The sequence below is a fragment of the Rhodofomes roseus genome (assembly GCF_022264815.1).
Source record: "Rhodofomes roseus strain CIRM-BRFM 1785 chromosome Unknown C8Q71scaffold_3, whole genome shotgun sequence".
Taxonomy (NCBI): Eukaryota; Fungi; Basidiomycota; class Agaricomycetes; order Polyporales; family Fomitopsidaceae; genus Rhodofomes; species Rhodofomes roseus.
Window position 1 is genome coordinate 703,791 of NW_025952959.1, and position 27,930 is coordinate 731,720.

Consider the following 27,930-nt stretch of genomic DNA (forward strand, 5'->3'; position numbering starts at 1 on the left):
AATAGTCACTAAGCGCTCTGGTTTGCAGAGCTTTGCACTGGCAGTCGCCCTTCGTGCCAATATTCTCCCAAAAGTAATACAACTGACTAGATCTGCCAGGCTATTGCCCGTGCTCATATGTACCGCGTAACCCATAAACATTCAACAAGATACGACTGAGGACCTACGGTTCGGATGCCCTGGGATGCGGCCTAGAACCTTCCAGCCCTTTGAGGTGCGCAAATCCCGTTCGGTTGGTGACTGGCGAGCGAGCATTTCCGTGTACTACTATAGCGGTATCGTTACAAAACTGACCGCTAAGTCCGTAGCCGCCTGCGTCTCGACCCAGCGGACCCAGCGGGTACTACTACGGATGTGGATGCAGTCGTGTGTTATCCGTAGTACGGGATGCATCTTCCGCAGGTGGTGCAAACGCATAAAAGGCGGCCAAAGTCCGCGGTGAAAGCAACAAATCTCTGCTTGCCGTCCATCCGCTCACTGCGTACTCAAATCATACATTATGGAGACTACCTGTGTTGCGGACTACTTGCCTGACTTCACTGGCAAGCTCCTCGGGAACGGTCAATATGAGCTGACGAGGCTCCTGGGCGCTGGCGCCGCGGGAGTTGTCTATCTTGCTCATGACCACCACGCCCCGACGACATCGAAAGGGTGAGTGCATGAGCCAATACCAATCTTCATTGATTCGGACTCTGACATGGCTGACAGGGCACCTATCGAATGTGCTGTTAAGATTATTCCGAAGGCTGGTCCTCTGAATAGTCAGACGTGGCAACAGCAGCAGGAGATCACCCTCCACAAGCTTGTGTCCGACGTTCCCCACGTCCTCACGCTGTATGCCACCTTCGAAGACACGCAGTTCTTCTACCTCGTCATGGACTGTCACGAGCACGACTTGTTTCAACTGCTCTGCCGTGACGAGTTTCCATACGCGGACAACGACGAGCTGGTCCGTTCGGTGTACGTGCAAATCCTGGACGCGATACACGCGTGTCACGACCGCAACGTGTTTCACCGGGATCTCAAGCCGGAGAATATCCTTTGCAACGCCGACGGAACTGAGGTGTATATTGCTGACTTCGGGCTGGCAACCCGACAGGAGTTCAGCTACACCTTCTGTTGTGGCACGTCATCTTACATGAGTCCGGGTAAGCGAGCTTCTGTGCGAACAAACGAGAAGTACTTACCTTGACCTCACAGAATGTCTCGCACAGGAGTGCGAGCGTAATGCCTATTCCGCCCGCCACGGGGATATCTGGGCTCTGGGCATCCTCCTCATCAACATTATCACCGGGCTCAACCCATGGGAGATGGCCGTGACCACGGACGAGGCATTCAACGAGTTCCTCGTCGACGATAATCACTTCGAGCGTGTGCTCCCCATCTCCAAGGGGGCTATCCGCATCCTGAAGCAGATCTTCAGTATCAACCCGTCCGCACGTCCCACCATCCCCGAGCTGCGCGAGCGTATCCTCGCACTGCCCACCTTCTTCCCGCCAAAGAAGGACGGCTCGCACGCGCCCGTCGATTCCGATCTCGCCGCACCCAAGAGCGGACCGGTCGACAGTGCAGCACAGGAGATCGTCGAATTGGAGGAGGACATCGGCACTGTGGACCTGTTCTCGTACGGCCTGGACGATGGCTATCCCCACAGTCTCACCGATTCCCCGTCGACCTCCTCCTCGGGCAGCGAGAGCCAGGGCCTCATCACGCCCGACGATATCCCGCGGCCCCGCGTCGACATCTCTGGGTTCGCAGAGGACCTGGGAGAGGCACTCCGGCCTTTTGCGGCGAAGGACAGGAAGTTGTCCATCGAAGACGCCTCGCCCGCGCTCAACGTTCTTGAGCGCCTCGACATGCTCGTTCTCGAGTGAAAGGCCGGGTCTTCGTTTGTACACCGGGGTCATGGGTACATTGTCTGTTTTCCTCGTTCTCCGCTGGTTTTCGGAGAGTTCGGGGTGGATGGTGGAAGGAAGGATTGAATTGTCAGACGAAGAATGCCGTCAGAGAAGAAGAGAACAAAGGCCTCTTACGGTATGGCCGTCAAAATGCGCCGCATACCCAAGGACATTATTATGGACATCATGCCTTGGGATGTACATGGACGCTGTGCTCACGGACACTGTCGAGTCGATCGTCGTGCCATCGGACATTACTTATGGACTAGATGCCGTTGGACACTAGTAGAATAGACACACAACCACAACAATAGAAAAGGCACAAAAAGACATATAAACACCGTTGCCCGGCGTATCTGCATGCAAAGTGAAACTCCGGCAACCTACAGCAATTGGAAGGTGTTTGTTTCGGGGGCGCAGGTCACTTCAGCACTGGAACTTGTCTCTATCCGGCAACTATCCGGGCTGCAGAATTGCATGAAACGTCTCTATGAATCAATACATAAGCATGCGAGCCGCGAAGGGTATAGAACCGTTGCCAAATCTTGTGTAACTAGTTGCAGAAGATTTGTTACACTATGCGATCAGTCTGTATTGTGCAAAGCTACAATTGAGTGGGGGCTGTGAGGGTAGATAAATATCATGAACAAAGAATACTATCAATCGTAGAGAGCTTCAAGGTTTCTCGCGCTCGTCAAGTATACGGTGCGACTCTTCGGCGTATTTTCTCGCCTCTTCGCGTTCGAAGCTGAGGTGGACCGTCAGTCCATGACTACGCCTGCACAACGATGGCACACTTACCCAATCTTTTTGCCCTTGACGGTCATGTCGGGCTCACGGAGCGCGAACGGGTTGATGTCGTTGGACTTGAGGTTCGCCAGACTGTGATTGACGAACCGATGCGTGCTCTCGTCACTCCGCACCGCGTAGATAACATCGAGCAGCTTGGCTGAGGGCTCGAGGCGCCAGTAGTCCTTCGCGATTTCCGGAGCAGGGAAATCCGACCTTCAGAATCTGCGTCAGAATACCGCACCTGTGGGAACGAGGGAACATCCGTACCATTCCGGCAGATGGCCCGCCTCGATCTCTTGGATGCACCGCGTGCTAGAAGTAGTGGCAATGTGAGCATGCTGGAGCCGCAAGGTAGCCGAAGACTACCCACTAGGTGATCACCGCCTCTTCCTCGAGATGCCCGACGAAGCGGTGGCATGTGCGCGGCGAGAGCATGTAGCAAAGGACTGAGTTCCCGTCAGTCCGCGGGACTAGGGACACGCGGAGTCGGATACGCACAGAATGTATTGTAGAAGACGCCTTGAGCGCCGATGAGCATGGCACGAAAGATGAGGCCAGGTTTCCGCAGGGAGAGGAAGGTCCTGGAACAGCGGTAATTAACACCACACCCGCCGGTGTCACCCGGGGCAGACATACATGAGGTGCATTCGTTCATTCTCGGCCTCCTCGAGCAGAGTGTGAATCCAACCGGAGTCGCGGCGCTGGAAACCCGATGTCAGAGGTGGACACCACTGAGTAGTAACGGATGACTCACAAGCAGGCGCAAACTCCTCAAGTGGCGGAGCGTAGCAGCCACCATTCCCGGCACACCTGCGATACTTTCCAAGAATAGGAAGCGCTGGAAGTCATTTGTGATGTCAGATTATGGCGAGTCGAGGTGAAGCGCAGGCACGAACCCTGAGCCACTGGCGTTCATCCATAACATAGCCACCCTTCTTCAGCTCTTCAAGCGACATGTTCTCGTGGTTGGGCGGCAGTGGCTTGTGCTTATAGCCAGAAGCTACATCGAATCCCCACCTGCGCTCAGCATTAGTATTTGGTACCGTGACATAAGAAACGAGATCAGCCTCACCTCAACAGCCTTACGAAATTGTAGGCAATCTTGTCCGAGAACGTTTTTGATTCGCGGTGCAGAATCTAGTACGGGCACGGTGAAAGTCTGCCTTGCGGTCGGGTAATTCTTCACATACGTCAACAGACCGCAACTCCTCAGAAGTGTACACAGGGTGGAACAAGACCCAGTCGCCTTTGATAGTGGAAGGCACTCCAGACGATTCCTCTTCTTTCATGGGAGGTGATGGGGTCTTGTCACCTGCCGACAATCATCATGCCTCAGTACGCCACTCTGTAATGAATAATGATTGGCCAAACTCACGCTTATGGGGTCCTTCAACGCCTACGGCTCCCGGCTCCGTAGCCTTCGTGCCTGACAAGGCATTGAGACGTGGAATATTCGAGACAAAGGTTCGGCGAGCCACAGAAGGGAGGGTCGTGCGCGCGCAGACCCCAGCATGGTATGAGAAGCAGTGCACAGTCGCAGTCCTAAGCATGGTTGGGTCGGTGAGTCAAGCGCTGCACGCAGCAGACAATTTGCACAGCGCCCTGCACCCCTAGGGGTTCTTAAATACCAAGTCGCTAAGTCGAGGACCCGTCTCGTTCCGAGGACGGTCCCGAAACGCACCGCGTCGCATGAGGCTGTGACAGCGGTCCCAATGCTCAGTCAATTTTCGGAATTCTGTGGTGACCAGAACCGTCCTGGAGCCATCCAGGGCTCAGCGTTCTGGAGGTACAAGTCGTTACTGCTGAAGGTGCAGCAGGCCAATCACGATCCGCGGCGAAGGAAGGCGTTGAGTCGGATTTCCCGAAGAAGCCGGATCGCAGGCGTCTGTGACACGTGATGAGGTAACAACCAATGGCATCGCTTGGATTCGCGATGCCTCATTGGCTGAACGGCCAGTGGCGGGTAGCGCGTAGGGATGGAAGGCGCTCCGGCGAACACGGTGACGAACACCCTGCTGGACCCGTCATTCATTGTGAGAGATGGGGATATATTTGCGGTCGGAGATGGTCAAAGTGGGAAATATAAAGGCATGGCGTGACAACCAGTGTGTAGTAGCAGTGATGAAGGCCTCGGCGACTCACCGTGACTAGGATTAGCGTTGCAGTACTGTTCTCATCGTCGCTGAGCTTGCACAGTGCAGTTTTGGTGCTTAGTTAGATGCAGCTTGTATGCAGCATGGCTCGCGCCAGGTCCATTGGCGTAGCAAATGAACTGACCAAGAGAGTATACCCTGTCGCGTTAAGCCTGCTGCTGATTCTTGGCATCTGAACTGAAGGTGGAAGATCAGGAACCCACCAGCATAAGACGCGGCATGAACATTCGCTGTCGCATCTGCATGGACGTTGGTCCGTGCGACGCATGTCAACACTGTGCCTTGTGAATGCGAGTACAGCATCGCCGACGCGTTCAATACTCGGACCGTTGCTGTCAGATGGGGGCGACGTTGATGAACTCAACGCTCTGACAAGTGTCTTGCATAGCTTGGACCGGTCGATGTATCACAGCACGCATGAGAAGACTCACATCCAATGGTTTCTCCGTACGACATCCGTGTCTACCGATCTCGGCGGGCTTCCGCTCCCTCCATAGAACTGTTGTTCACGTCCTCCGTCACTCCTGCGATCTCACGCTCCGCTTCGGATAAGTCGAAGAAAGCGGCCTTTTGCGCGTCGAGCCACCTCCGAGCCTATGTTATTAAAGCAGACGGTGAGCATGATGTCACCCGAAAGCTGAACATCGCGGGAGAAGCACTCACGGGCATGAAGACGTGCTCTTTCTCACCGAAGTCAGCGAAGAACACGGCGTATAGCAGCGTCGCTGAGCAAGAGATGATGAGTGAACGATCAGATGTGCGGCATAACTCGGGAACAACTATACCTGGTATCACGACGTAGTTCGAGATACGATTTATCGGGAAAAACCAGGCAGGGCGGGGATCCACTGGAGGAACGTTTTCGACGGCCCATGGCCGGGGCTCCCGAATCTTGCTCGGGGCATCGCGGTGTGCGCCTCTGGCAAGTGGTGCCCTGTTGCGGGAGGGAGCGCGAGAGAGCAGAGACCTCTGCGACCTGAGGTGGCCGAGAGCGGAGGACATGAGCAGGATGGCGAGCGCCGCGGCGCCAGCTGTCTGCGAGAAATCCGGGAATCTCGCAGTCGGTGTTGACAAGTCCAGGAATGGCATGCCCGAATAGTTATCGGGCGGCAGTTGCCGGTCCGATCGTCGGGGTTTTTCCGTCAGTGTCAAGTCGCCCGGATGTGCATCAGCAGCCTCCGGAGCCGCTGACGTCTGCATGGGCCGAGGAAGCAGCGGCCGCCGCAGAGGCTGAGGATATGCAGCGGGCGTGGTTGGTGGGCGCAGGACCCAGGGGAGGGTGAAATGCGAGGGTGCCGTGCGCTTCACGCTGGGAGGTGCATTTGTCGAGAGTGTCGAGGCGGGGACGAGGATCTGACGGGACTCCGTCCAAGTCGGACCCGGTTAATTTATAATTACGTACCGCTCGCAGTGGCTCGCCTTCCGGTTGGCCGGTGCGGGAGAATTATCCAGCGCTTCTGTGTCGGGGTTCACCGTGCAGCGGAAACATATCCAGTCCGTTCTTGTCGCCCGACCTCTCGCATCCCGAATGCTGTCTGTCACGTCCACCCATCCCATGCAAGGGCCCTCAGACTACCGCGACGGCGGGCCTCCAGCCAAGCGGCCCCGCCAGGACGACACGCTCGACGACACCGGCAGACCGTACAGCCTTGCTGGCCCCTCCGTCCATGCCGAGGCGGACGCTTCGACGGACGCATCCTCAAAGAGGAACAGGAAACGGCCATTATCCTGCGGAGAGTGTAGAAGGTGCGCATATATGCATCTTATGGCTCAAGGAAGGCAGGACTCAGCCCAACACTTCCTCACAGGCTAAAGTTGAAGGTGAGTTACGCGGCAGCCCGTCGTCTGGGCGCAGCCAACCTGACATATGCCAGTGCGACCGTGTCTTTCCATGTCAGTCATGTTGCAAGAGAGGCTGTGCGGAGATCTGCCCGGAAGGTGCTCTGACGGGAGGCAAGGGCAGCAGGTATGTGTACGCGTCCCTTTCGTAGCACACGCGCATCATCTTCGCACTGCCAGGTTTATTCTTGCCAACACTGAGCAACTCCATGACAAGATCAAGTCCATGGCTGAGCGCATCCGCTCGCTTGAAGAAGCCCTTGGTCAACTGCAGTCGCAGCACTCGACCGAGGGTCATCCTCTCCTGCGGCAAGAGCTCCTGGCGATCAAGAAGTCGCCCGAATTGTTCGGAGTTGAGCGCAATGACGCCCAGCAGTCAAACAATCACGACCACATCCGTCGCGACGACGAGGACCATCCCAGCGTTGGCTCATCGACCTCCCCGGGTGTTATTCATGACGAGGTAATGTGGCATACCCTGAACCCACCCTGCGTCGCTGACAGTCCGCGGACAACTCAGTACGCTCCATCGTCATCAAATGGGGCAATATCGAGTCTGTCCCATCTTGGCATCCCCGATGACATCGCACGACTTAGCCATAATTGCCCTTTCCCTGAGGCTATGCATCCCGAGCTGAACCCCAATCTGCGGCAGAGAATCCGGGACATGCTCCCTGATCGCGCGGAGGGCCAACGAATTTCTGAGCAAGCACGGCGCAATGCATTTTGGCAGTAAGCTCCGCACGCTGGCCACAATGCGCCTCCCTTCACTGAAATCGGATATCTAGTTACAGCCCAGATACCAGCGAAAGCTTCATTCCCAACCTTGTCCACAGCGTCTATACTACCCCGACTACGCAACTGCTTCCTCATCGGCTCAGTCTATTTCTGATGATTCTCGCCATGGGCACTGCGGTCGATTTGGGGCAGCGCCACGAACCTTATGCTGCCGAACGGTACTACCAGTTGTCACGGGCAGCACTTTGCGAGACAAGCGTGCTGGACGAACCCAGCATCGATACCATCAACGCATTGGTAGGTCTCAGGCACTGATCCTACGCGGGCTGTCCGCTAACATCGGACCTTGATCAGTTCTACATGGTTTGGTACATACTCATGTTCACCAACTTGAAGAACGCCTCCGAGCATGCATGGGGCATCATGGTGAGTCCGGCTGCCAATCGCGACCGCGAAGTGTTATCCGAAAGTAACTTCCCGGCAGGGCCTCCTGGCAAAACTAGCGCAAAGTGTGAGTTCCTCGTCATCCCCCTGAGTCAGGTGCCTTCTGACAGCTTCTTTTCTCTGCAGCTCGGTCTCCGTATGTATTGGGGAATTGTATCGGAATCCGCGGGCACCTGAACTTTGTCTGACAGACCGCGACGGCGTGGGCAAGATGATCCCCGAAGAGCTGGATAAGCGGAAAGCACTCCTCTGGAACGTGATGAGTGTGGACGTGCGTCTGGTGAGTGTCTGACCACATTACCCCCGCCCTCGACGTGGTCGGCATCGCGCCCTTCATAGGCTTTGTCGCCGGACGCTCAGTGCTCACTGACAATCGTTCGACGTAGGCGTTAATGTTACGGCGGCCGCCGTCGCTCCACATCCGTCATGTGGACATGAAGCAGCTGGCGTACAACTTCTTCGGCTCGCCGTGCGCAAATGTGATCTCTTCCTGTAAGTCTCGGGCGCTACTGTGTATGCGCCCCGCCATCCGCTTACCCGCCTGCGTATCCAGATCATGAATGGAGAGACCAGTTTTCCGCCCACTGTCAATATCCCGTGGCCGAACTCATCAACGCGACGCAACCTCCACGGTACTCAGATGTTCTCGAGCTCGATTCCAAAATCCGTGACTTTGAAATACCGCAACTGCTGCGCATGGTCGACAATGACGGGGTTGCACCACCACATCCTGTGGGTATGCAGCAGGCACTGACCCAGTGTAACCGCGAACAAAGTCAGTGCTCGTACGCGCTGTCATCCAGTAAAGCTGACGCCCCGACTCCTTCAGCCCTGCTGAACCTGCACAGAGCTTACTTCACGTCTGCTCTAAAGGTCACAGAAGGCTACTCGATGAAGCACAAGTACGCCCCATCTGTGTTAGCGACATACCACAGCGCAGTCAACGTCATTTGGACCACAAATACCGTCTACCAGTGGGAACCGGAGTTGTGCATGCGGTTATCCAATCTGTGGTCGAATGCCCTGTCATGCTCGGTGAGTGACAAGGATTGGCCGCACCGATGTAGTCTCATCATATCATTCAGCTTGCATTGTGCTTACTGCTCGGACGCGTGCCCTCAAGTCCCATGTGTTCCCAGATCCTCTCAGTACTGGAAAATGTGTTGAGGCTCTTCCGAGATGTAGCGCCCCGGTGTGAGACCGCGGCGAAGTCAATCGTGAGTTTTCGAACTGCTGGCTGAATGTGCACGCCTGTGACCCTGCTTCTACAGCATACTCTGGAAGCATGCATCGACCGTTCCCGGGCGATCTATCGCAGCTGGCGTAGCGGCTCAACAGACCCTTGGGGCGAGCACGAAGGGGACACCGTCTGCGCGATGGTCATGCGCTCCGGGATTATGTCTACCTCATCTCCGTCATCACATTCGTTGGAAGAGAGCCCGTTCGAGCACGCGCACTACTCACTAAAACGCTGCCACGAGCGATACCTCGCTGCGGTGCCTCCCGGCTTTGTCGACCCGTATCCCGGCCCGCTCGAGGCCTCCGTCGGGCTCGGGATGACGCAGACGTACAACACGTCGGCGGAGCGCACGGCGAGCCCACCCGACCACGTCCACACCGCTATTGGGGACGGCGCGGCGTCGCAGAATGGGTACATGATCTTGGGCTCGGATTCGCTTGACAGCAGTTTCATGACTTGGCTCTAGAGGGCGCGTGTGGTATTTATCCTTGCGGACTTGTCTTGATTAGTTTTCGTGTAGCTAGCTCATCTGTATTCTATTCTTGCATTGTTTCCTGGCAGCACCGCTCACGACCATACCTCCTTGCTCTACAATTGATACAGTATGATTTACTGCACGAAACGTGCGTTAGGATCGATGACCTACAAGAATGTTGTATGAAAATTGTACCTTCTTGCAAGCATGCATGCCCGCTATCGATACATCGCTGTTCATCTGGCCTTCTTGCTGGAGACACGCTAGCCTTACGGTGCAAGTCTCTCGACCGTCCACTCTGGTGCGTCTTCTGACGATCCAGCGACACGGAGATATCGCACACGATCATGCAGTCGCGAAGGTTTCCCAAGCCAGAATTCGACCTCACTGCGCTGCCTGTCAGTCCATCACCTACGCTTGATACAGACCGACGCACTTTGGAACCACTCGCCACCCTCCCCAGAATTCCGGCAGAGGAACTTCGGCGCTCGGGTCGTTCTCCTGCACCCCAAATCGTTCCTTCAGCTTGTCATACCTCGCCTGCACCTCGCCGTCCGCAACGACCGTGCTCTGCCTGCTCGCCCACGCGCCGACCCTGCTCCCGACGGGGCGGCTACGGTAGTACTCTTCGCTCTCCTGCTTGTTGACCTTCTCCACACGGCCGACGACGCGCACCTGCTTGTGGACCTCCCTCCAGTAGAACGCGAGCGCGATGTTCGGGTTCGCGAGCATCTCCTGCGACTTGCGCGAGGTGTAGTTCGTGTAGAAGACGAAGCCCCGCGGGTCGAGCTGCTTGAGGAGCACGACGCGCGCGGAGGGCACGCCCGACCCGGAGACGGTGCAGACGGTCATCGCCTCGGGCTCGCGCACGACGCCCTGGATGGAGGTGAACCATGTCCGGAACTGGTCGAGGGGAGACGGGGCGACGGTGGAGGGAGAGATCGACTCCGGTGCGTCATACTGGTCGTGAGTCGTGATAACCACCTTGTCTGGCGTCGCTTCTACGGGTGCGGTGGTCGACATGAGACAGCGCAATCTTGGGTGCGAGGAGTGGTATGTAGAGACGCGGTGAATGTGGTGGATGGCGAGTATGCAGCGAGGTATGCGAGTCATTCTCGCCTGAGGCCCGGAGGCGCATTGCCTCCAGAGCGATCCTCACGATCTGATCTCGGCTCGGTCAGTACTCGGTGCGAAGCCGAGGCTCGTTGGAGTGCTTCACTCATTCGTTCCGTCGTGTTACAAGTTCAACTTACATAGTGTCCATCTGCTTGAGCAAAACAGTGAGCATGCAACTTACATAGTGTCAAGTCCATCGTCTGACTGAATGGCCTGTCAAGATACGTGTGGTTCAATCCGTCAGCCGCTCTCATGATGAGTTACTGACGCAGTTCGCACTCCCATCGAAATGACGATGGGCCCTGGGGAACCTCCGAATGATACTTTTGTGGTTACTGTCAATGCGATGCAAAACATCACTCAGCTGTGGTATCATCTTATGTCACAGGATGCTCAGTTGCGCTGAATACCATTAATATTGTCACGCAGCGAGCTAACACCCCAGAGTAACCCCAGAGGCGAACAGATACGGATCCATTCCTTCCATTATGTTGCGTGGTCAGGCGCACCACAGACTACATACCGAAGAATCATCGATCAAGATCGCGCGTTCAGGTCCTTGGTGAACCTGACATCTGCATGGACGTTACGCAGCACGACCAAAAGGAGTTTTCGAGCGTGACCACCCCGGACCACACAGACATTCGAAGACAAATACTCACTTGTGCTGGGAAGAGAGGCGATATATCGGACAAACGTAATACATATTGGAAGCTGGTCCGAACGGAACACAATTACAGTTCATACAGTGAAAGCGTAACAACATAAGTCAACGGACGACATGCGAATGTTCCGGCCGAGGGATACTCAATCCCCCTGCAAGCCGACAGGCGAGGAACCACTCTGCACTGGGCATGCAGCACTCTCGAGGCTGGCGGAACAAAATCAAGGAATATTCCTAGCGTTCCGATCCGAGGCTGAGCAGCGTGATGTGGCCCGCACAAGACAGCTCGTCGCGAGCCCGTGTCGCGTAGATCCCGAAGGCCGGACGCGAGGCAGGCCTCAAGGCGCGTCTTCGAGCCCATCGTCGCCTTCTCTCCGGTTGTAGACGACTAATGTCCGTTCATTGCCCCCGCAGGTCCGTCGCCTGCCGTTTCGGGCAGAAACCTAGAGTGACACTAGACGTCCGGAGGAGCCACAGCCCGAGCTCAGGGAACCGTGGTTCTAGATTTGCGACGGTATTGCCTCAGGGTCGGGAAGCTGAATTGGCAGTGACAGCGACATGATGCATGTTCACGCGTTCAGGTCGTGCAGTATGCCCTGACCGGCGGGGCTGTCTACACAGTGATACATACCGGTGAGCAACGCTCAGCAGGGGTGGACGTCTACTTACTCGGAGGAGCAAGAGCGCATACCGTACCTGGCCGGCGGGGTGGCCAGGGCCTCATGTCAATAGACTTCACTACTGTCAGCCGCGACCGACGCTTGTGGCTGCTCGTCCACTTGGTGATAGTTGGGCGTGAGCAATCTCGGAGCTAGGTTGGAGGATCATACAGGATCATACTCAGGCGGATGAGTCACCCCGCTCATGCTATGCTCCAGTGCGCCTGCTGCGAGCGCACCAGGGCGGGTTCTCACTGTGTAATCAACCTGCGAGTGCCCAAACGGTAACAAGCAAGTCAAATGTTCCAGTAAAGCGTGCCTATGAAACTTTCTGTAGATCCCCACCTCCAAGTTCGTCTATCCCTATGCTGTGGCGCGGTCTCGCACATGAGATGGGCCCGGATGGTCCGAACGGCCACGAGCGGGCCAAGAGGCTGATGAGATGAGACCTCGGGACGGAGGCCCATCAGTGTTGAATGAGGAGGCTATGTCGCGCACCAATATCGTTCCGCGTGGAAATGCGTGTATACACGCAATGTACACGCTCAGATTGGGTAAAGCGCCTCGCTGGTGGGACACGCTCCTGATTTCCGCCCATAGTTCATCGCTCATCACCCTAGTCACCGAGGGGAGGCGTATGAAAGAAGATTGGGAATGCGGAGACAAGGAAAAGAAGAATAAACGGTATTCCGCAATCCGAATGCTGTGCGTGTGCGGCGAAGGCGAGAAGCAGCGAAGGGCGAGCGAGCTCACAGGCAGAGGCGGCCGACACACGCTTTGCGCACCATGATGCGGAGAGAGGGAGCTAACGTCGTGGCTGGCTGGTGGCATTTCCGAGGGAAGGATCCGTGAAGATGAGAACACACGCCCAAAAAGTTCAAGCGCGTCGTGTCAGCCGTAAGCGGGGGGTGGGTTCGGGCGCGGCAAGGGAGCATCCCAGCAAACGATTGAGTTAGTGCGGAAATATGTTGAGTATGCTGTACGGCTCTGCTGGGGTGGCGAGCAACTGTCGAGCAACGGGCTGTTGGACGGGGATGTGTGGACTGAAGCTGAAGTCTAGAGGGACATTGAACGCGACCGCGGCATCGAGGCTTGAGCGGTGTTACGTCTGTGACACGCGTGACAGACGAACACGTGTGACACGGGCGATGCTGCGGGGTTTGCCGGACGCAGGAAGCGCAGTGGGGGTCCGGATTAGGCAGGTGTTCGGAGCTGCTCTTATGTCTCTTGCCCGACTTGACTTGCATCTCTAACCCCGTCTCACATCCCCCGCCTCCGCATCCCGTCCCTCCGCCGTCCCTCGCGCTCCGTGCGCGCCGCCATGTACCCCATATCCGACCTCACCGCCTTCTGCCGCAGGACAACCGGAGATGTGCCCCCAAAGCTGGTGGTGCGTATACGCTGCTGTCGTGCGACTCACCTTCACGCTCAGCCTCGTGTCTAGGGCGCGTCGACCACTGTCATAGGCTCCAAGATGTATCTCTACGTAAGTGCTGTACTATTTCACGCGCATATAGTCATACTCAAGCGTGGTTTTTGTAGGGAGGTCGCTTGGTGTCCGAGCGCAGGATGGTCTCGGATATTTACATGTTCGACCTCGAGACTGTCCACTGGGAAAGGCTACACCAAGCACCGGAGGACGACATTCCTCAGGCCCGCTACTTCCACAGCGCGGACACATGTACGTCTTCCGTTTTGGGTTCCTCAGCTGCCTCTGACTCGTCCGATCAGGGCGCAACCATCTCATCATCTTCGGTGGTATGGCCATCAAACCTCAGTCCGACAACCCTGAGGACCTCTGTGTTCTGAACGACGTCCGACTCTTCGATCTTACGACTGGACACTGGCTTCCTTCGTCCGCCACCTCCGGCGAGTCATCGCCGCCCTCGTTCGTTCCCAATGCGCGCTACGCCCACCTTAGCTCCGTCAGCGCGGACCGCCTCTTCATTATCGGCGGTCAAGACCTCGCAAACGTCTGGTTGGATGACGTGTACATTTTTGACCTCGTCAAGAAGGTTTGGGTGCAGAGGCGCGAGTACTCGCGACATTGTGGGACATACCGAAGTGTGGCTGTCACCGCAGACATGCGAGTCCGGTTGCCGCAAGAGGAGATGCGTACCGGCCAGGCGGCACCGTCGAACCTCGGCCCCGCTGGGACACGCTTCAAGAACAACAGGAATGCACCACCCGCCTCACCTGTCACTTCCACGGAATCGCTGATACATTTGCCGTACTCTGCTCCTCCAACTGACGACTATCCCTGTGACATATTTCTATTCAGTAACTACAACGTGCGTATTCTCATCGTCTTCACTGAATGGGCAACCAAAATTGACCGGCAAATCAGTTCACCGACGTCCAGCGAGAGCTGGAAGTATTCTCACCTCTCTCAGATGGTGACTTCACCGTGTCAGACCGATCTGCCGCCATGACTGGCACTTCATTTCCCCCAGGTCTTCGGTTCCCAACGGGGGCTATACTGGGAACCTTCTTCATCGTTGCCGGCACTTACCTCTCTCAGACGTACCAATCTTTCTCGATTTGGGCACTGGATCTCATCAACATGACTTGGTCACGTATTGACCCCGGCAGCGCTCTCGCGACTGGTTCTTGGTTCCGAAGCTGTCTGTGGCCCGCCGCGAATCGCTTCGTCGTATTCGGCAACCGACATGGGAACCTCGTCGAGGACTATAACCGACGTCTTCTTAGCTGGGACCACGTCACATGCATCGATCTGGAGGCGTTCGGCATCTATCAACCACCACCGCTCGTCTTGGACATCTCATCGCAGGAGCTTGGACTGGCGGCGTTCGAGGAGGGTGCGCTCGCAGATTTCGAGATTATCTGCGATGACGGGCGCAAGATCCGGTGTTCGCGGAGGCTGCTTGAGGAGCGATGGCCCTGGTTCAAGGAGCAGCGCAAGTTGTTCGTCCAGGCCGCACAGCGGGAGACGGAGGCAATGGAGCCAATCCCGCAGCATGTGCCTCTGCCCGAGCTCCCTGGGGCTTACGACGGGCAGGAACCACGACCAGACCCGAGGCTTACACCCCGCTCGTTCAACCTCTCTGAGCCGTATCCGATCAGTCTAGCCCTGGTGCAGTACTTCTACTCCATGGCGCTGACCACCCCTCTTCAACACGCGCCGGCTGTTTTGAGCCAGCTTCTTCTGCTGTCAAGCACGTACGAACTGATGCACCTGCAGTCGCTCGTGAAGCATGCGATGCACCGCGCGCTCAGCTATGCCACGTCTGTGGGAATCTACGGGGTCTCTACGCTCTGTAGCTGCAGGAGCCTTCAAATCAGGTGGGTGTCATTCCTTGATGAGATAGAGTAGCGTGGGCTCACTCCGCGGTGCGAATAGGGCTCTTCGTGTCGTCATGGTAAGTGCGCGAGGGTCGTGAGAGGATGACGCAAGGCTAACTTAAGGTGTAGGCGTACAGCCAAAAGCGTCCTGGAGGAGGGCGTTCACGCTCAGACAGGGATGGCCCTTCTGGGCCAAGGAACGGCGATGCGAATGGGAATGGCCATGGTGGACCAGGTGGTCATGGGCCATCTGACACGACTACTGCTGCTCGGCCCCGCGGCCTGTCAGATGCTTCGTATCTGCGAGGGCCTTCCGATAGCAATGGCGCATCCCACATTGGCTACAGGAATGCGAGTAGCAGTAAGCATGCAGGTTTCTCGAGTGGGATGCTCCCGCTGACGTGCATTCTGTTCAGCTCCGAAGCCGGTGGATAAGTCAGACGCAAGCTCTATGGTCACCGTACGCCCTCGGGCGATGTCCGAGATCCTGCTGTCGAGACCCTTCCCGACATCGTCACCAAACCCTGAGAGCGCTGGTCAGTCAGGTATGCATCTTCTCCCTCTCATGCGCGGAGATGTGGCTGACTCGGAATGCAACATCAGGTGTATCCTCGGAGTTCCAACCGTCATTAGCGACGCCTTCTCAGCGGCCGGCGCTGGTCACTCCATCACCGCGGCCGTCTTCTTCGAAGAGCCCGGAAATGTCGAGACCGAGCAGCATCATCTCGCTGGCAACTGAGCGCGACTTGCATGACATCGCTGAGTTGATGACAACTACCGCGGAGAAGCGCAGTTCTTCGCAGGAGATCACCAAGCTCATCGGGAGCCGGCCGCGCACGAACTCTCTGTTGGACATGTACCGCAGTATGGAGTCGTCGGTCAGCCGACCACCGGCTCCGGCCTCGTCCGCGAGCTCTGTGATTAGCTCGACGTACGCGACGGAGTCCGACACAGAATACCTCTCGGACGACTTGTGCGAGTCGGTCGTGTACTCGCCGACGCAAGCTGCGTTCCCTGCCTTCCACCTGCCCTTGTCCCCCCGTAGGACGACGACCTACGACAGCGATTCGACGCCTTCGCTCAAGACCTCAACGTCTTTCAGTTCTTTGTCGACAACACCGAGTCTCAGTCGTGCATCCTCGTTCCGTCGCTCTCCGCCTCTCAGCCCCACTGTCGCTTCTCTGGCTACTCCTGTCGACATCGCGCCGCTTTCGCCGCAATCGTCGCAGTTCCTGGATGTCATCCAGGAGGCTCAAAGCCCGGACGAGAGCGAACCTTCGCCGCAACCATTCTATTCTGATGAGCGGAGCGCCGCGTCTCTACCTGTGCTCGACCTACCAGGTTCCTTCCTGACACGCGATGGTACCCAGGTAAGAGCGAGGGTTGACAGCAAGCTAACGATCACACGCCGGGACACGCCATCGTCACCGGAGACTGTCATGCTTGCATCCCCTCTGGCCTCTCCCAGCCGCACGCCAAGTGCGCTGTCGCCCAAAAGCCATCGCATCGGCGGGAAGACGCTCTCGCGTCTTTTTGGCAAGGATGCGAAGAAGAAGCAGGCGAAGGACGTGCCCACAGCAGGCCAGTTCTCGCATTGGAACGGCTCGGCCATCAACCTCAACCTCGCCAAGGCCGAGGATAAGAAGAAGAGGAGGCAGGCGGAGAAAGAGCGGACGAGCGAGATGGCTCTGGAAACGCTGCGCGGCATGCTGGACATGCACATTCATACGGATCGGACTGATAGTGACTGGGACCAGGTTGGGGGATACCCTCCGGTGTGATTCGTGCAGCGCTGGACTACTGCTTGAACTCTTTTCTCCTGCAGCTCGCTTCCGCCCTTCGACCTTCGATCTATCTAGTACGCTGCTCGGCGATTGGTTATCTTTAAACGTTGTACTTGCTGCTGTACGCTGTCGTTGCTCCTTGTTATTCTGCTGTAGATGCTACGCTATTAGTGTTGTATAGACCGTGCTGGGTGTAATAGTCAATAGCAGGTATGGGCCCCTCAGTGCTTGACATGAAGATATACGAAGTGACATAATCCGAGACCGATGCATGGTGTGGTACAGATGAGTTGTAATGTACATACTGTATTCCAGCCACAGTGGGAACTTGAAACGATGAAGATGCTGAGTACCAACACACCCACCTAACTAATAAGAACGATTCATGTATGATAACAACTCCTACGCATGATGCGAACTGCCCCCAAGGCCGAAGGAAAGAAAGGCGAACAAGCTCCTTTCAGAGCATTGCGTCAACCTCATCCCGGAAGTCCTGGGACGAAGCCGGTACCGACGCGCCCGCCGAGAACTGCGATAGCAAGGCGAGGTCTGCCTCCGCTTCGTAAGGAGGTACTGGGGGCAGGAAAGGCGGTAGTGCGGAGTGACTGCCAGACGAAGTCGCCAAGGGCAAATACAGCGGCGCTGCCCTTGCGGACGTAGTGGCCGCCGTAGCTGGCCCAGCTCCCGCACCTGAGGATGATGCCGCGGGAGCATCTTGCGGAACGATGATGTGATTATCTGGGGAAGAAGCGCGATTAGAAGCACCGTTCAAGTACTACGCCAGAGATGATGATGGGAGAAGGGCTACTAACATTCCTTGGCGTGTCCTGGTCACAAGAGCCGCAAGTCAGAGTCCGGCCACCAGCTAGTATTGACTAGGGAACTGTGCGCACCATGGTCCTTCTGTCTGGGGCACCCGCTCCCGTCAAGACAGTCCGGTCTCCTGGTAACGTATTCTTCCAGGAAGCCCTTCCTCCGCTCTCGGACCCACCAATCGCGCAGGCCCCAAAGGAACACCTCGGTCGCACAGAGTCGGCAAATTCGGCTCCGCGGCGCACTTAGGCCTGGGTCAATGCCGCCTGCGACATTGTGGATATCCTGGAAGAGGTCGAGTTCGATAAGCGGCGCAAACTGACGCGGTTGAGTTTGTATATACGCGACGATCTGCTCAGATCAACAAGTGTGCGATCAATGATCGTGGATCAGCTTGAACAATGCATCGTACGCACCTCTCGGTAGATGTGCTTGGGAGTCAGACGTTGCGCAGTTAGATAGTCAAGCATGATATCGACTTCCACGGTGTTCGAGTCGAAGCAATCGTAGATCTCGCCGCATTGGATGAGGTCCCCAATATCGGACAGACCGTGCGGGTGCTGCATGAGCAGTGGCGCAGCCACACAGCGTGTCGGAATACCGATGCCGCAGAAAGACACCTGGCAAAAATCACATCTGGTGGATGTGGGTGCGGTCAAGGCGAGGATGTTCTCGCTACACATTGACCATGAGCGTGCTGAAGTGAACGTGCATGTGTTCAAGTGACGTACCAATTGCCACAGTATGCGTGCCCTGGCGGTGTGCCGTCTTCTGTGTGCCACGCATGATCTGGGTTGACTTCCGGGTCCGCGATAGGCTGCGGACACACCCATCCATACTGGTTGCCGGCAGTACAATGTGGGCAAGGCTGCACGTAATTCACATTGCGAGGCTGCAGACTGGGCTCCGGCGACGCTTGCCTGGGGCTAGGAATCTGAGGTGCTACGGGGTAAGCCCTTTACGCAGAGCAGAATAGATATAACATTACCCTGAGTGATACTCCAGTCCGGTAGATTTCATCCGCTTGTATGCGTTCGTTGGCTGGTCGCACCCGGTCCGGCGCATGGCGCAGAAGGACGTCAACCATTGTCTGCAGGGCGCGCGAAGGCGTGACAATCGATGACAGACCCCGGCATGCAGGACAGTTCGTTCCCCCGTTCTACGGATGGAAGTGATACATGTTAGCGAACGGGCTCTCGGTGGGACGACACGAGCAGTGTAGTTGCGAACGGGTAATGCCTGGAACCATTGGTACACACGCATATGCACCGCGTCTAGAGATCGAGAAATGAGACTCACTCGGATCCACATAACCACGCAGCTGGGCGGCAGCATGTAAGCACAAGTTGCAACGGCATGCATACGTATATGCGTACCTTCCGCAGAAGAAATGTTGACATGGTACAACCACTACTGGTCGATACACGAGTGCAGAGCAACAAGCACATTGCAACTCTTGCTCCAGTTCGTTCGCAAGAGCCCCACTGTTTATGGTCGCCGTAGCCGCTTGTACAGCAGCCTCGTTACCGCTCACAGGCGTGTCTTGCAAGTTGTCCTTCACCCTCTTCCTGCTAGTCTCCGCTTGCACGTCCTCAAATGAAGGCGACGCTCTTCGCTTCAGAGTGGCACCAGTAGACCCAGATGTGTACGACCGAGAGCCTGACATATCCGAGAGCAATGCGCTAAAGAGCGACCCAGGCGTCGGCGAAGACTGTTCAGGTGGTAAGCGCAGACCGTCAGGAGGCATCGGGCTGTATCTCCGCGATAGCTATCAGTGGGCACGCAGGGATGGTCGACGTTCAGATTCAAGAAGAGATATCGCGAATTTGGACGAATCGGTTATTGTACCGGATTGGGTGGCTGCGATGATGCTGCCGGAAACTGGGTCCTAATCACATTCCGGCACGAGTCCACTCTTCGCCTGTCCGGGGCATCGCTGAAATGCGTTACATTTCGCATAGCCAACGCGTCAATCAGGCTTTGGATGTCACATCCAGAAGTAAGTACAGCGCTCCGAGAAAAAAGAGTGCGGTTACAGTGTCCATCTCACAAGACTAACTACATCCGTGCTTCAGACGCACACATACGCCGAACCTACTGACAGAACCATATTGACCTATGCACAGGAAGGAACCAGACACCCAAGCGAGACTACGGTGCGCGAACACAACCGGTTGCTACAACACGTCTTTCTGTCTCCGTCAATGCCCGGGCTTGAGACGCCGCGGCGCGTGTATCCGTTGGATCAGCAAGTCAACGGAGAGGAGTATGAGGCAATTCTATGTAATGCCTCATCAAAAGCAAAGGGGAGGCGGGTGCAACCTACGACAGTGTGAATAGCGCCTGGAGCACAATGGACGCTAACCGAAGGCAATTCATTGGGTTCTGCCAGCAAAGGTATTCAGCTCATTTGCTTCGGCTGGACTCACGGATGTCGGCATTGTTCTACATGCCCTAGTGGGGCTGAAACATAGAGGAGGCCTCGCTGGGGTAGAGTGCTGTTGCTCGTTAGATCGCTCGAACATAGCATGCGAATCAAACGCTATCACTTATCGAGACGCTGCCGTTTCCCTGCTATGGGTTTGCAGAGTAATCTTGCCATGCAAGTCATGAAGGAATGACAAAGGCTCCGAATGAATGGCTACTGGTGACTGGGTTCAATTGAGCATCCCGACATGAGACGGATGGTTGAGCAAACCAGTAACATCCCTCTCCCGCGTCGCACACTGAGTCACGACCTGAAGGTACAATGAAGCCGCATGAACATCCAAAGCATTCATCGAAGTAGGGCAGTCTCGTCGGACGGCGCAAGTTCGACCGAAGTGCGATGAAAGGGTTCAAAAGAAGGGAAACGCACTCAAGACGCGTTGCATGGCAGAAGCGCGGGGCTGATAGAGGTTTAGGGCAGGGCGATTCGCGTGACACCACAGATCACGGGTAAGGGCGAGGAGCATCCGAGAACTCCCGCAATGGTATTCAGAGCCTATGTTACTGTGGGGCTTGTACAGCCATACATAGTGTGTGCGACATGCAGTGATACATAAATGAGAGGGCGTGAGCTAGTACAGTAGGATGTCTCAGGCGCTCCAGGTGCCCAGAGTTGATTCCAATGTACCATGCAAGACATACATACGAACTTCTTGCGTAAATTTTGGGATAGTAATGGGAATATGTGGGGAGGGATATAGGGAACGAGTGCGGTAGTAGCAGCGGCCGGACTCAGATTGTGCCACTGAGGAACCGTGCCGTAAGGGGCGCTGGTTCAGGGGGAGAGATGGAAACTAGTTGACAAGCCGCTACCAGCCGTTCCCGGAGTTGGTCACACCGCCTGTGGGTTTCTGTTGACAGCGATCAGCTGAGCATAATGGCCGACTATGCGTCGAGTGACATACCTTGACAAGGCCACAGCGCTATAAGGTACTCCAGGGGTGCAAATAGCGACTTGCACGCTTGCAGTGCAATGAGTAACGTATGGTCGGAGGACCACAGTGCGATCATCCTAGCCATCCTGCATGTGTTCAGATGTCGAACAGCACGGCCGACTGTCACACCCACCTTGATATCTGCCCCATGAACCAGAAGACGTAGAAGGGCCGGCCGGAAAGGGAGCTCGTCGGCTGCCCAGTGATAGTGTGTAAGCCGTACATGGTGCGCCTCGCCATAGAGTCATGGTGTGTTACTATCGGGAGGTCAGTCATTGGACACGGCCATCACGCGCAGGACAACAAGCAAACTTACACCACTCGTCCGCCTTCTGGCGCAGATGCTGTGCGTTCCTATTGAGACGAGAGTCCCGTCAGCCCTGCATGGATCAGTTGACATATACGTCGGAGGGCAGCTCACAGTTGGATGTGCGGTACTAGCCGCTGCAGCTCATAATAAAGATACAGACGAGATCTACACCCTCGATCAGCGCCAAGCTCTCTAACGCCGCATACACCCAACATGACACTCACATAAATAAATAGTCGCGGCTGACGAACATGAAGGTCCGCTCGATGTTGCACGTATGCCGGCTGAGCGCGACCTCGATCGTGTCGATCTCGAGCCAAGAGTCCATGGCGTACTGAGCCTTATCGGCGTCGCTCATGCTCGCGTCGTTGCGCATATATACGCAGCTGTTCCACGTCAGGAGCGAGCGCATGTACAGCGCCCATACGGTGTCCTTCGAGTGGTGCGTGCCCGGCGGAAAGAGGGACTCGCCGGGGAAGAGCACTGCGATCTGCGGTGGCGTCAGCCCGGGCTCGTGCACGGCCAGTGGCGGGACTTACGCTTGCAGGGTCCATGAGCGACAGCTCCGGCAAGGATTTCCCTATCGCCGTGTTGTACGACGCGTAGCCCGCGATGAGTATCACGCTGCTCCAGATGAGCCTCCGACATTCTTCCTTGCGGATGTCGCCCTCCGTCCAGTCGGCGAGCCAGCCAGCGGTGTGGCTCCACAGCGGCGCGAGCTCTATGGTGTCCGGCGACATGTGTCCGAGCGTGTAGCTCGCGCACCAGCACGTCGTCTGTACGTTGGACGACAAAGGTATCGGCGGCGCCTGCTGGGCTGTGAAGAACTCCGCAGGGTCGCGGTGTCGCTGTTGCGGTGGGCACGAGGAGACGACGGGCGCAGAGTGAGGAGTGAATATCGTCACGCGCGGGTCGTCCGCGTCGACGAGAGCCAGGTTGAGGCAGCGAATAAGGGAGTCGAGCATGGAGACAGCGCTCCGCACCCGCTCCGTGGTGTGCAACGGGTGCGCACAGATCTCAAAGAACGCGAGAATCTAGCGGATGGTGCGCGGGGTCCCCTTAGCTGGGTATGCCTAGATGGATCGAGGGAAAGTTTACGTACCCAAGCCGCCTGAACCAAGTTATCATCGATCCACCGCGATGCCAGGCTCGCCTGCAGCGCGCCCTGCGCCTCGTCCTTCAGCCTGAGCGCGCGTTCGCGACCCGCCGCGCCCTTGCCCTGCTCGCTGTCCGAACTCTGCAAGAACGTCGCGAGCGCGAGCGCACCCAGCACGAAGCTCGGCTGCAGGCTCGCGCGCCCCTCGGGGTCGCGCAGCCGCCGGAGCAGGCGCGGGATGTTGAGGAAGGACAGCCAGTACGAGCTGTAGCGGAAGAGCACGTGGAGGTCGGCGTGGACGAGCTGTGTGGCGGTGGCGCGCATGCCGGGAGGGAGTGGCGCGGGGTATCCGTTCGGGTACTCGTACGAGGCGGAGTAGAGGCTGAGGACGACGTCCCACCACGTCTCGCGGGCGTACCGTGAAGACGGCTCGGCAGGGATCTCGAGCTTGACCGGTTGTCGATGGCCATAGGGGTGCCCTTGCTGCATCAGCGATGCGTCTGACATCTGAAAGGCATATGGGGGTTGCAGTGATTGCGACATGTACCCTGTCTGGTCAGCATAACGATAATTTACCTAAAGATAATTGAGCTGCCGTACAGGGTGACGGAAGCGGCGTACGTACCTGCGGATAAGCCACGCTCTCGATGACGTGTGGTTGTGACACAGGCATAGGTTGCATGGACGTCGACGCCGTGCCCATATTCGAACCCGGCGCCAGGCTGTGCGCACCGCCGCTGCCCGGCGCATATCCTTCATGCGACCCTGAGGTACTACCCTGCGACGCCGCTGCGATGGGACGCACGCCCGTCGGGGATGACAGCGCCCTCAGACTAACCGGCGACGGCAACGAGCGCGCTGTCAGCGGCAAAGGGTCCTGCGCAGGCGCCTTGCCCTTGGGATCTGCAGAGCTCGCGGGAGATGGGCCATCGACCGTCCGCCTCCGGCTCCTTTTTTTCGGCTCGCCCTCCTCCTTGCCGGCGGTCATGGATCTCTGCCTGGCCCCAGGCGTCTTGTCGGGTCCTCGACGCTTGGGCTCGGTGTCGTAGGTGCAGGGACTGCCCTGGTCGGTGCGGCGGCCGCAGTTGTGGCATGCCGGCTTTGCGCCGTCGCAGCGGATTTTGCGGCTACGACTGGGGTGCCGGATGTCAGTTGATGGGTCCAGATCGCCACGTAGAGATTAAACACCGCACCATTGTACGCACGCTACATATACACGGCAGCGTGGCTTGCCTTGCGTGGTTAGAGGCTGATCAGGCGCAAGTCCAAGACGGGGCTTGTCTCGCCGGGATTTGCCATAGCTAGGCCGCCGTTCGTTGGCAGTAGGTCTCGCAGAGGTCCCAGCGGCAGGTGCACGAGAAGAAGACGAGGCTAAGGCGGCCGAGGACTCCGCGTCCTGGCCATCGCGGGTCGATAAAGGGCTCAGCCTCGAAACTCCGCCTGAGAATTGAGAGACGTCGTCGAACTGCGAGGCCTGGTAGTCGCTGGGCGGCGTATCGACGTGGAAGACGGAATTGCTCGTGGAGGAGACGCTCTCGCTCCTGTGCATGCGGGTGGCGAGATGGGATGGTGCGTGATAGATGCCAGGCGCTGAGGGCTCGGACGCAGCCCCCGTGCCAGTGGCGGCGAAGGCGTCTTCATGTGCAAATTGCAGATAGTCAGAACTGCCGTGAGTATAGTGGCCACCGTGCTGTCCCGTGTGCACGGGGACGTCACTGGTTGCGCCCAGGTATGCTCTGTCGCCCGAGACGGGGAAGGCAAAGTTAGCCGACATGATAGTGAGCATGCAGGCTTGTTATATGGTGATCGAGGCGTCGAACAGCACCCGGTATGTGCGTGGCAAGTCAGAGGTGGTAGCTATGGAAGAGCATGCACGGGTGCGGAGGGAGGCAGGTTTGACTTAGGGGCGTGTTTCAGGCGGCACGTCATTAAAACCCGTCAGACAGGGGTTCGAGGACGAAACGGACAGAGTGGGTTGCGCTCACCTGGGGCTGGGGCCAGGCAAGGGAGAGGGCGAGACGAGACTCGCGAGGCGCGGTGGGCTGGTAGAGACAATGGAAAGGGGCCATAGGGAAGAGGGAGTACCGTATATGAGAGCGGAGCACACTGCAAGGAGAATAGCCACCGACCAATCGGGCCCGGCTTTGGTCGATCACTTTGCGTCTTCCGCCCGCCTGGCGCGCCCGCCCGCGCCTTCTCGTGGCCAGTGCCTCGGCGGTCTGATCAGACGGCTACTGTCCCTCCGAGGCTGCAGGGCGGCGCGGGACTCGACGGACCGTGTCGCGGTGCCCCTGTGGTGAAGCGGCTAATAGGTGCTGGTCTGTAGGCAGACACACCTGTGCGCGCCCCTCCGGTGTTCCAGGATAGGGAGGAGGCGACGGAAGATCTGGGACACAAATGTGCCCTCGGCCGAGTGAGGGTCATTTGGGGTGAATTCAATTATCGGTCGGAGGATGGCCCTGATTACGCTATGGGAGGATAATTGTTTGAGTCCGCGAGCGTACCGAATGGGTGGGCCAGGCGGGCGCCTCGCGACGGGCGTTCCTCGAGAGACAGCCTGCGCCACCGCGACCGCCAATTCCCTGACGACATCGTCTTCCCCACAAATTCAATTTCGCCGGCCCGCCCCCCGCGCACCTCCGCAGCTCCGGCAGTCCCCGAGCCTCACGCGGCCTCGCCCGCGAAAGGGGCTCTGCACGCGCGGTGGCACCGTTGGGCCGGTGGAGGGTCTGGCCGTCCCTGCGTCCAGCACTCTTCCAGTGGCCAGCGACGCTCTGCCCGCTGCATAACGCTCCCGGGAGCGCACCAAGGAACCGCCACAGAGCGCGCCGGCTGCCCGCATGCTTGAATCTTCACCAGTGGCCAGTGCGCTCTGGTCGGATCACTACTTGCCCTCTGCGTGGGTGCCAGTCAGACACACCGTCAGACCAATTGACTCGCGGCAAGCGCAGATGCGGCCGTGGAGCAGATCTGCCTCTCCTCGGGAATCCTCTTCGTTCCTTCCTGGGAACCACCCGGTGAAACCTCGCTCACCACATCTCAACTTTATGGGCATCCATCTCGGTACACGCTCTGCCTGCCAAGGGAGCCGTGTCTGCAATTGCGCCCGACTGCGGAATCGACTGGGTCTCCTGGAGATCCTCATCAATCAGGTAGAACCTGTGATAGATTAATTGCCGAGCTGAATACTTACTACACGTCGTCGCACTGTTAAGTCGATTTAGTATTCCCTCCTCCTCTCGTAGGCATCGGTACCGCATCTGCCTCTACGAAGCGCTGTCGGACGAAGCGGTTTGTCCATCGCGGTTCCATTCACAATTCCAATTTCCACTGTCGACGCCACCAGCCGTGCCTCTCTGATCACTGAGTGCGCGCGAGCAACTTCTCGTCCCGGCTTCCTTCGTAGACGGCCGGCCTATCCCACTGTAGTGATCGCGCGCCTGACAGCGAGCTTACAGCAGATGCCCTTCGCCGCTGCGCACCGTTCATGCGTGAGCTCCGAGTCGTCCCAAGAGCGTATCGAAGCCCCCTAGGGAGGATGATCACCTCAGGGTCGGTCTCGTGCATCCGTCGCTCCCACCGAACGCACATGGCCCCGCCGTTCGTTGGACAGGCGTAGGTAAGATCGCTAACGCTCAGGGCCCCGCGCGTACGCTTACTGAGATGCTGACTTGCTCGAAGCATCCTCCTGGCACGGCGCCGCCCCCACCACTTCTCGGCGGTGCGTCTTTTATGGCTTATATAGGCGACATGGGCCCCGTGCGCTCCGCTGGTTATGCAGCATCTCCCCATTGCCGGCGCTCACAAGGTCGGCGCACCCGCTTCTAGCGTGCAGAGGCGGCTTCGCTGCCTCGGTCCCGCAGAGAGATTCGAGATGCTTATGTGCACTGCCAAGGCACACCAATGAGCTTGTCCAGGCTAGGTCGCTACATTGGGCCGTGAGGACGATGTCTCGATAAAGCTTCATTGACGACGGATGAGAGGCCCCGGTCTCCATGTGACAGTCCCCGGAAGTGGCCTACACGCTACTATACGGTGCGGCGACTACCCTCTACGTATCCTGTAGTGATGCTCTCATATCGCCCGTGCGGGATTGCGCGCCGTCTTGGGTATGCACATTGCCCAGATCGCGCGTAGTGCGGATCTCAGACGTCACGATCGCGCTGCTGCTGTGAGATGCGGCGTGAGGCGCCTTCTGAAGCTTGTTCCCTAGGGCGTAGAAGTGCCATTATACGCAACATCCCCATTCACTCCAAGTTCCGGCCTCGACAACCTTTCAAACGTTCCCTCACGTGTAAGCCTGGCTGTTGAGTTTGCTGGTCAATCAACACAACCAAGGCATCGATCCCAAGGATGGTACGTGCCCCCCAACCTTGAAGAGAGTTTGACATGGCGTTCGCAGCAGATTGTATTCGCGACCTCCAGGCGATAGCACGTTAACACACACAGTGCCCAGTTCGCCATACAATACGGTAGTGGTGACCTGCGCTTCTGACGGAAATGCTCAGGTAAGCTGGCCGCCGCGCACACTATATTTGCGCCTCGCTGACAGCTGCTGCGTTATTTTGGGTCGCACAACCCCGTCAGGCGTCCGTGTTCGAGGACGTTCCGCTCCACCGAGCCTGCCTCACGAGCGAGTGCGAATCAGGCGACCGAGCTAGCGGGTCCCGTACGCTTCGTATGGCCTTAGTGAAGTCCCAGGACGTCATGTCTGCGAGGCACATGGGCTCCGCCAAATGGGTTTGCTGAGAATAGCCTTTTGTCTCGTCGTTCCCTCGCAACTGAACAACGTCAGGATGTAGGCGTTGTCACTCCATATTGCGGCATCTAGACCACCGGCTTGAAATGCGTTTGCTACGGTTGGCCCGACGCCTTAATATACTCCCGGTACCTGTCACTCCCGGATGCTTCCGCCTTCCACGAGGCTACGAGTCGATATACCTGTTCGCAAGGTCCGTTCCAGCCTGAAGGCAAAGATTACAGCTACACGTCTTCCGTGTAATGAGTCTCTCAGCCGCTCAATGACTGAATTGGCCGAGCCTTCGAAAGCAGGCCGTGGGACTGCTATCACCCGCCATGTCGGACACATTCCATGTGAGTAACTCTCGTCATAGAAGACCCGCCCGCACGTCCATAACAAGACCTTTTATGTCCAGATCTGCCCGGCGGATATGTCCGCAAAGT

The 27,930-nt window shown here is 57.3% G+C and overlaps 9 protein-coding genes across 9 annotated transcripts; 4 read left to right on the forward strand and 5 right to left on the reverse strand.

The window, feature by feature from the left end:
- Window positions 1-17: 17 nt before the first annotated feature.
- Window positions 18-2,169, forward strand: C8Q71DRAFT_737699 (kinase-like domain-containing protein). Its single transcript, XM_047922619.1, has 3 exons — window positions 18-651; window positions 709-1,148; window positions 1,201-2,169. The coding sequence occupies exons 1-3, from the start codon at window positions 500-502 to the stop codon at window positions 1,872-1,874; spliced, it is 1,266 nt and encodes a 421-aa protein (XP_047782874.1). The 5' UTR covers window positions 18-499; the 3' UTR covers window positions 1,875-2,169.
- Window positions 2,170-4,311, reverse strand: C8Q71DRAFT_737709 (alternative oxidase). The gene is made up of 10 exons (XM_047922620.1): window positions 3,881-4,311; window positions 3,763-3,827; window positions 3,587-3,707; window positions 3,445-3,528; window positions 3,327-3,391; window positions 3,189-3,271; window positions 3,061-3,136; window positions 2,958-3,002; window positions 2,700-2,903; window positions 2,170-2,646 (listed from the first exon to the last, which is right to left on the reverse strand). Exons 1-10 carry the CDS (start codon window positions 3,977-3,979, stop codon window positions 2,574-2,576), a joined length of 915 nt encoding a protein of 304 aa, XP_047782875.1. The 5' UTR covers window positions 3,980-4,311; the 3' UTR covers window positions 2,170-2,573.
- A 994-nt stretch (window positions 4,312-5,305) lies between these two features.
- C8Q71DRAFT_720730 (uncharacterized protein) lies at window positions 5,306-5,845 on the reverse strand (the record flags this gene model as incomplete). Its single annotated transcript, XM_047921381.1, has 3 exons — window positions 5,306-5,437; window positions 5,507-5,568; window positions 5,629-5,845. The coding sequence occupies 3 exons, from the start codon at window positions 5,843-5,845 to the stop codon at window positions 5,306-5,308; spliced, it is 411 nt and encodes a 136-aa protein (XP_047782876.1).
- A 438-nt stretch (window positions 5,846-6,283) lies between these two features.
- On the forward strand, window positions 6,284-9,780 carry C8Q71DRAFT_338590 (uncharacterized protein). The gene is made up of 15 exons (XM_047917911.1): window positions 6,284-6,589; window positions 6,652-6,664; window positions 6,718-6,809; window positions 6,863-7,145; window positions 7,203-7,414; window positions 7,471-7,717; window positions 7,775-7,846; window positions 7,905-7,931; window positions 7,991-8,000; window positions 8,056-8,144; window positions 8,251-8,356; window positions 8,418-8,639; window positions 8,694-8,899; window positions 8,950-9,081; window positions 9,136-9,780. Exons 1-15 carry the CDS (start codon window positions 6,372-6,374, stop codon window positions 9,568-9,570), a joined length of 2,364 nt encoding a protein of 787 aa, XP_047782877.1. The 5' UTR covers window positions 6,284-6,371; the 3' UTR covers window positions 9,571-9,780.
- Window positions 9,781-9,848: 68 nt separating this feature from the next.
- Window positions 9,849-10,602, reverse strand: C8Q71DRAFT_794516 (uncharacterized protein; the record flags this gene model as incomplete). Its single annotated transcript, XM_047925539.1, has 2 exons — window positions 9,849-9,966; window positions 10,016-10,602. The coding sequence occupies 2 exons, from the start codon at window positions 10,600-10,602 to the stop codon at window positions 9,849-9,851; spliced, it is 705 nt and encodes a 234-aa protein (XP_047782878.1).
- Window positions 10,603-13,339: 2,737 nt separating this feature from the next.
- C8Q71DRAFT_700376 (regulatory protein ral2) lies at window positions 13,340-15,352 on the forward strand (the record flags this gene model as incomplete). Its single annotated transcript, XM_047920121.1, has 5 exons — window positions 13,340-13,408; window positions 13,463-13,504; window positions 13,561-13,699; window positions 13,750-14,309; window positions 14,366-15,352. The coding sequence occupies 5 exons, from the start codon at window positions 13,340-13,342 to the stop codon at window positions 15,350-15,352; spliced, it is 1,797 nt and encodes a 598-aa protein (XP_047782879.1).
- Window positions 15,353-15,920: 568 nt separating this feature from the next.
- On the forward strand, window positions 15,921-17,333 carry C8Q71DRAFT_338728 (uncharacterized protein). The gene has a single exon (XM_047917912.1). It carries the CDS (start codon window positions 16,023-16,025, stop codon window positions 17,100-17,102), a length of 1,080 nt encoding a protein of 359 aa, XP_047782880.1. The 5' UTR covers window positions 15,921-16,022; the 3' UTR covers window positions 17,103-17,333.
- A 293-nt stretch (window positions 17,334-17,626) lies between these two features.
- On the reverse strand, window positions 17,627-19,807 carry C8Q71DRAFT_737734 (uncharacterized protein). Its single transcript, XM_047922621.1, has 7 exons — window positions 19,295-19,807; window positions 19,218-19,239; window positions 18,907-19,077; window positions 18,650-18,852; window positions 18,335-18,593; window positions 17,999-18,269; window positions 17,627-17,932 (listed from the first exon to the last, which is right to left on the reverse strand). The coding sequence occupies exons 1-7, from the start codon at window positions 19,663-19,665 to the stop codon at window positions 17,913-17,915; spliced, it is 1,317 nt and encodes a 438-aa protein (XP_047782881.1). The 5' UTR covers window positions 19,666-19,807; the 3' UTR covers window positions 17,627-17,912.
- Window positions 19,808-20,849: 1,042 nt separating this feature from the next.
- On the reverse strand, window positions 20,850-24,097 carry C8Q71DRAFT_884719 (uncharacterized protein; the record flags this gene model as incomplete). The annotated part of the gene is made up of 10 exons (XM_047928538.1): window positions 20,850-21,256; window positions 21,311-21,417; window positions 21,474-21,597; window positions 21,657-21,694; window positions 21,762-21,815; window positions 21,875-22,140; window positions 22,190-22,684; window positions 22,753-23,246; window positions 23,323-23,879; window positions 23,940-24,097. Coding segments are annotated over 10 exons (2,412 nt in total), but the record flags the coding sequence as incomplete, so codon positions are not given.
- Window positions 24,098-27,930: the final 3,833 nt, after the last annotated feature.

Coding starts and splice junctions, on each gene's coding strand:
- C8Q71DRAFT_737699 (XM_047922619.1), top strand. CDS start 500: ATGGAGACTACCTGTGTTGCGGACTACTTGCCTGACTTCACTGGCAAG. Junction 652..708: donor GCCCCGACGACATCGAAAGG/GTGAGTGCATGA, acceptor CATGGCTGACAG/GGCACCTATCGAATGTGCTG. Junction 1,149..1,200: donor GTCATCTTACATGAGTCCGG/GTAAGCGAGCTT, acceptor TTGACCTCACAG/AATGTCTCGCACAGGAGTGC.
- C8Q71DRAFT_737709 (XM_047922620.1), bottom strand. CDS start 3,979: ATGAAAGAAGAGGAATCGTCTGGAGTGCCTTCCACTATCAAAGGCGAC. Junction 3,137..3,188: donor CGTCTTCTACAATACATTCT/GTGCGTATCCGA, acceptor ACGGGAACTCAG/TCCTTTGCTACATGCTCTCG. Junction 2,647..2,699: donor GTCAAGGGCAAAAAGATTGG/GTAAGTGTGCCA, acceptor GGTCCACCTCAG/CTTCGAACGCGAAGAGGCGA.
- C8Q71DRAFT_338590 (XM_047917911.1), top strand. CDS start 6,372: ATGCTGTCTGTCACGTCCACCCATCCCATGCAAGGGCCCTCAGACTAC. Junction 8,357..8,417: donor CGCAAATGTGATCTCTTCCT/GTAAGTCTCGGG, acceptor CTGCGTATCCAG/ATCATGAATGGAGAGACCAG. Junction 8,640..8,693: donor CCAGTGTAACCGCGAACAAA/GTCAGTGCTCGT, acceptor CGACTCCTTCAG/CCCTGCTGAACCTGCACAGA.
- C8Q71DRAFT_338728 (XM_047917912.1), top strand. CDS start 16,023: ATGTCGAGACCGAGCAGCATCATCTCGCTGGCAACTGAGCGCGACTTG.
- C8Q71DRAFT_737734 (XM_047922621.1), bottom strand. CDS start 19,665: ATGCCTCCTGACGGTCTGCGCTTACCACCTGAACAGTCTTCGCCGACG. Junction 18,594..18,649: donor CACGCATACTGTGGCAATTG/GTACGTCACTTG, acceptor GTCAATGTGTAG/CGAGAACATCCTCGCCTTGA. Junction 18,270..18,334: donor CCAAGCACATCTACCGAGAG/GTGCGTACGATG, acceptor TGATCTGAGCAG/ATCGTCGCGTATATACAAAC.